This window comes from Lampris incognitus, chromosome 12, assembly GCF_029633865.1.
Source record: "Lampris incognitus isolate fLamInc1 chromosome 12, fLamInc1.hap2, whole genome shotgun sequence".
Lineage (NCBI taxonomy): Eukaryota > Metazoa > Chordata > Actinopteri > Lampriformes > Lampridae > Lampris > Lampris incognitus.
Genome location: NC_079222.1, coordinates 52239432 through 52245177, shown reverse-complemented (window position 1 = coordinate 52245177; position 5746 = coordinate 52239432). Strand labels below are relative to the sequence as shown.

General features: G+C 55.4%; 1 protein-coding gene across 1 annotated transcript; it reads right to left on the bottom strand.

Annotated features, from left to right (window-relative positions):
- Positions 1–4362: 4362 nt before the first annotated feature.
- On the bottom strand, positions 4363–5328 carry purg (purine-rich element binding protein G). Its single transcript, XM_056290487.1, has one exon. It carries the CDS (start codon positions 5326–5328, stop codon positions 4363–4365), a length of 966 nt encoding a protein of 321 aa, XP_056146462.1.
- Positions 5329–5746: the final 418 nt, after the last annotated feature.

Genomic DNA, 5746 nt, shown 5'->3' with positions numbered 1-5746 from the left:
GAGATGATGAGATGGTGAGATGATGAGATGGTGAGACGATGAGATAATGAGATAATGAGATGGTGAGATAATGAGATGATGAGATGGTGAGATGATGAGATGGTGAGACGATGAGATGGTGAGACGATGAGATAATGAGATGGTGAGATGGTGAGATAATGAGATGGTGAGACGATGAGATAATGAGATGGTGAGATAATGAGATGGTGAGATGATGAGATAATGAGATGATGAGATAATGAGACGAGATTCGGGGCTACAGTCAAAACGTTCGGGCTTCAGCCCGACAAAATTACCTGGCGACGCCGATGGAGGTTGAAGCTAAGCCAACCGACGGAGGGAGGGTTTTGCCCTTCCTGGCAAATCGGTGTGTTAAATGTGCAGCCTGGGCCAATCGGCAGAGAGTAGTCAGCGTCCCACCGCCAAAGCAGCCGATATGAAAGAAACCAGACACTGCGAATGCGACACGCTCACTTTATGTACACACAAAAACATTTCCACTTTGTCATTTCCGAGTTTTCTCTTTTCTCTTAATCATTACATCATCTTCCTCATAGTCACTGTGTGCGTCACGACAACACCCCCCCCCCAAAATAAAATGTTAATGTGTGAAAAAACAAAACAAAAAAACAAACGATACAACCAAAGAAGCGCAGGATTCTTCCCCCCAGGACTTCCGGAACGTTCAGGGACACGAACAACCGCCACCCGGCAAGGGAGCAAGTCGTCCTTCCCCTGTTTGTTCTTCTGTTTTAACTCAGGCAGGGGCAAAAGGCAAAAACAAACCAAAAAAACAACAACAAAACAAAAAAACCCCCAAAACACACGCTTGAACGGGTATTGCACAACAACAACAAAAAAACTTGAGAAAAAGAAAAACGGAGGAAGAAGAAAAGAATCCGATCAGGACACAAAACGCAAACTCGGAAAAAGCGTGCGAATTTCCGATACCGCGTTAAGGCTCCGGAAGTGACGTCGCTTACGAAATAAAGGTCCGCGCTCGCTGGAACAGTCATCGGTGCGACTGACTGCTTGCAGGCTCCGGTGGCAGCTGGCTGCTAGTAGGCTCCGGTAGAAGCTGACTGCTAGCAGGCTCCGGTGGCAGCTGACTGCCAGCAGGCTCCGGTGGCAGCTGGCTGCCAGCAGGCTCCGGTGGCAGCTGACTGCCAGCAGGCTCCGGTGGCAGCTGGCTGCCAGCAGGCTCCGGTGGCAGCTGGCTGCCAGCAGGCTCCGGTGGCAGCTGACTGCCAGCAGGCTCCGGTGGCAGCTGGCTGCCAGCAGGCTCCGGTGGCAGCTGGCTGCCAGCAGGCTCCGGTAGAAGCTGGCTGCCAGCAGGCTCCGGTGGCAGCTGGCTGCCAGCAGGCTCCGGTGGCAGCTGGCTGCCAGCAGGCTCCGGTAGAAGCTGGCTGCCAGCAGGCTCCGGTGGCAGCTGGCTGCCAGTAGGCTCCGGTGGCAGCTGGCTGCCAGCAGGCTCCGGTGGCAGCTGGCTGCCAGCAGGCTCCGGTGGCAGCTGGCTGCCAGCAGGCTCCGGTGGAAGCTGGCTGCCAGCAGGCTCCGGTGGCAGCTGGCTGCCAGCAGGCTCCGGTGGCAGCTGGCTGCCAGCAGGCTCCGGTGGAAGCTGGCTGCCAGTAGGCTCCGGTGGCAGCTGGCTGCCAGCAGGCTCCGGTAGAAGCTGGCTGCCAGCAGGCTCCGGTGGCAGCTGGCTGCCAGCAGGCTCCGGTGGCAGCTGGCTGCCAGCAGGCTCCGGTGGCAGCTGGCTGCCAGCAGGCTCCGGTGGCAGCTGGCTGCCAGCAGGCTCCGGTGGAAGCTGGCTGCCAGTAGGCTCCGGTGGCAGCTGGCTGCCAGCAGGCTCCGGTAGAAGCTGGCTGCCAGTAGGCTCCGGTGGCAGCTGGCTGCCAGCAGGCTCCGGTAGAAGCTGGCTGCCAGCAGGCTCCGGTGGCAGCTGGCTGCCAGCAGGCTCCGGTAGAAGCTGGCTGCCAGTAGGCTCCGGTGGCAGCTGGCTGCCAGCAGGCTCCGGTAGAAGCTGGCTGCTAGCAGGCTCCGGTAGAAGCTGGCTGCCAGCAGGCTCCGGTAGAAGCTGGCTGCCAGCAGGCTCCGGTGGCAGCTGGCTGCCAGCAGGCTCCGGTAGAAGCTGGCTGCCAGCAGGCTCCGGTGGCAGCTGGCTGCCAGCAGGCTCCGGTAGAAGCTGACTGCTAGCAGGCTCCGGTAGAAGCTGGCTGCCAGCAGGCTCCGGTAGAAGCTGACTACTAGCAGGCTCCGGTAGAAGCTGGCTGCCAGCAGGCTCCGGCCGTACGGCCTTTACCCGTCATGGCGTTTCCATCTGGCACCAATACGAACAGGTAACTAATGCAAATCCATGTTTACACCCCTAACCCCCCCCCCCCACACACACACACACTAACGAGCGCCGCGTAAAACGATCTAATTGATGTCTTTTTTGGGGAACAAAAGAAAAGAGGTAAACCTTATCGTTTCCATGGCAACAACAAGACCCGAGTTTATGCCCCGGATATCCCAACGATAACGAAATGACTGTTTTTTATAAAGAGGGAAAAATCCGCTCATGAGTTTTCTGGCGAAGGTCTGATAATTCTTAACTTCGCAGATTGAAAAAGACACGACAGGTCTAGATTTCCGTTGCTATAGCTACTGGCGTTGCCATCACCCCCCCCCTTCACCAGTGCTAACATGCTACAACCAGACAGCGCTAAATGCCAAGCGCACACTTAAGATAGCCAGGCTATCGCTAGTTATGCTTTGTTCCATGCACTTTTTATCTTTTTCTATTTTTTCGTAGACATCGCAAAACTATACGCGTTTCAACAGGGAGACAAATTAAAAAAAGATAAAAAGAATGTAACAAATCTAAAATAAAAAAGCCCCGTTTTCACGACAGGCCATTGGGCCCTCTCGCGCCACAATACCTAGGGTTCATCTGGCCTCCGCCCGGCCCCTCCCCCATCGTTGAACACGGTCTCACCACCACAGATTTGTTGCAAAACAAAATAAACCAGGAGGCGTCACAGGTGCTAGCGAACCACTAAAATATGTGCGGAAAAACAAAAGACAAATAAACAAAAGTTAATTTAATACAGGGCACCGCCAGGACAAAGTCAGGAAATAGTCAGGACATAGTCGGGATATAGTCAGGACAGTCTGGACATAGTCGGGATATAGTCAGGACAGTCAGGATATAGTCGGGATATAGTTAGGATATAGTCAAGGTATAGTCTGGACATAGTCAGGGTATAGTCTGGCCCTAGGCAGGATATAGTCAGGACATAGTCAGGATATAGTCTGGACATAGTCGGGATATTGTCAGGACATAGTCGGGATATAGTCGGGACATAGTCAGGACATATTCAGGACATAGTCAGGGCACAGTCGGGATATAGTCAGGACATAGTCGAGATATAGTCGGGACATAGTCAGGGTATAGTCTGGAAATAGTCACAATACAGTCTGCCCTAGGCAGGATATAGGCAGGACATAGTCAGGGTACAGTCTGGACATAGACAGGATACAGTCAGGACATAGTCAGGATACAGTCTGGACATAGGCAGGATATAGTCGGGATATAGTCAGGACATAGTCAGGATACAGTCTGGACATAGTCAGGATATAGTCTGGACATAGTCGGGTCATAGTCAGGACACAGTCAGGGTATAGTCTGGACATAGACAGGATACAGTCAGGACATAGTCAGGATATAGTCAGGACATAGTCAGGATACAGTCAGGGTATAGTCTGGACATAGGCAGGATATAGTCAGGACATAGTCAGGATACAGTCTGGACATAGTCAGGATATAGTCTGGACATAGTCGGGATATTGTCAGGACATAGTCGGGATATAGTCAGACATTGTCGGGACATAGTCAGGATATAGTCAGGACATATTCAGGATATAGTCAGGACACAGTCGGAATATAGTCAGGACATAGTCGGGTCATAGTCAGGACATAGTCAGGGTATAGTCTGGACATAGGCAGGATATAGTCAGGATACAGTCTGGCCCTAGGCAGGATATAGGCAGGACATAGTCAGGGTACAGTCTGGACATAGGCAGGATACAGTCAGGACATAGTCAGGATATAGTCTGGACATAGTCGGGATATTGTCAGGACATAGTCGGTATATAGTCTGGACATAGGCAGGATATAGTCAGGACATAGTCAGGATACAGTCTGGCCCTAGGCAGGATATAGGCAGGACATAGTCAGGGTACAGTCTGGCCCTAGGCAGGATATAGGCAGGACATAGTCAGGGTACAGTCTGGACATAGACAGGATACAGTCAGGACATAGTCAGGATACAGTCTGGACATAGGCAGGATATAGTCCGTACCCTCCCGCCCTCGCCGTCAGCCCTCTCGCTCGTCGCAGTCCTTGCCGCGAAGCTCATTCCTCCTCTCGGCAAGGATTCGCCGCATCGCCTCCTCATAGTGGGCGAAGCTCTCGCCAAACCTCAGCCATGCCTTCAGCGGCACGGTGATGGCGCTGCGGTACGCCTGCCGCACCTCGCTGACCTTCAGGAAGACACCGCGTCGGTCGGCGCCCACGTCGAAGTAGAAGCGCTTGTTGTCCACACGGAAGGACGCTCCCTCCGGCAGCTCGGCCTGCTCGTCGTCGCCGCGGCAATGGCGGCGACCCGCCGCCTCATCGCCGTAGTCGTCGATCAGCTGAGACAGCGCGTCCCTGAACTCGATGATCCCCTGCGCGGGCAGCACGATGGTCTGCTCGACGCCCTGACCGTAGTAGCCGATGTCGCCTTGGCCTTTGCTGACGGTCTGCCGGATGCGCAGGAAGCGGCCCCGCTGGTTCTCCTTGAGGTCCATGTAGTACTTTCTGTTGTCTCGCTCCATGAGCTCGCTCTTTAGCGCGCGGTGCGTGGACGGCGATGTGGAGCGTTCGTGGTAACGGCGCTCCTGCTGACGGCGCTCCTGCTGACGGCGCTCCTGCTGGCGGTGCATCTGGCCGTGGCCTTGCTGCTGCTCCGGCGGAGTTCGGGGCAGAGGGGCGGCGCTTCCCCGCAGTCCGATGCGCGCGTAGTAATCGATGAAGTCCGCCAGGCGGAAGCGCAGCTCCGGCGCCGCAGACATGGACAGCGTCAGCTTGCTCTTGCGCACGCTGTCGCCGCGGCAGTCGCCGCCGCCGACCCAAACCTCCGCGATCTTCAGGAAGCGGCCGCGCGCGCTCTCCTTGACGTCCAGGTAGAAGCGCTTCCTCTGCACGTCCACGCGCCTGGATGCCAGCTCCTGCACGTCGGCGTCCCGCCGCTGCGTCAGCGTCGTTAGTGACGTCATCATGCGCGGGCACGCCTCGGCCATCATCGCGTTGCGCGGTGGTGGTGGCGGCGCGCCTCTACCTCACTGTACCACACACGCGCACGCGCGCGCGCAAACACACACACACACACAGAGAACCTGAGCGTTGGTCTCGATTCTAGGCAGGACACCTCGCGCTACTTAGTCATCATAATCACGGTGATAAATAGAAAGAAGGACAACAAACAGGGCCGCCGCTCGTCCGCGTCCCGTTCTTGTTAAAGCTGAAGCGCCGTCATCCGCCATTCTCTCTCTCTCTCTCTCTCTCTCTCTCTCTCTCTCTCTCTCTCTCTCTCTCTCTCTCTCTCTCTCTCTCTCTCTCTCGCTCTCTCTCTCTCTCTCTCTCTCTCTCTCTCTCTCTCTCTCTCTCTCTCTCTCTCTCTGTCTCCCTCTCCCGTTCTCTCTCTCTCTCGCTCTCTCT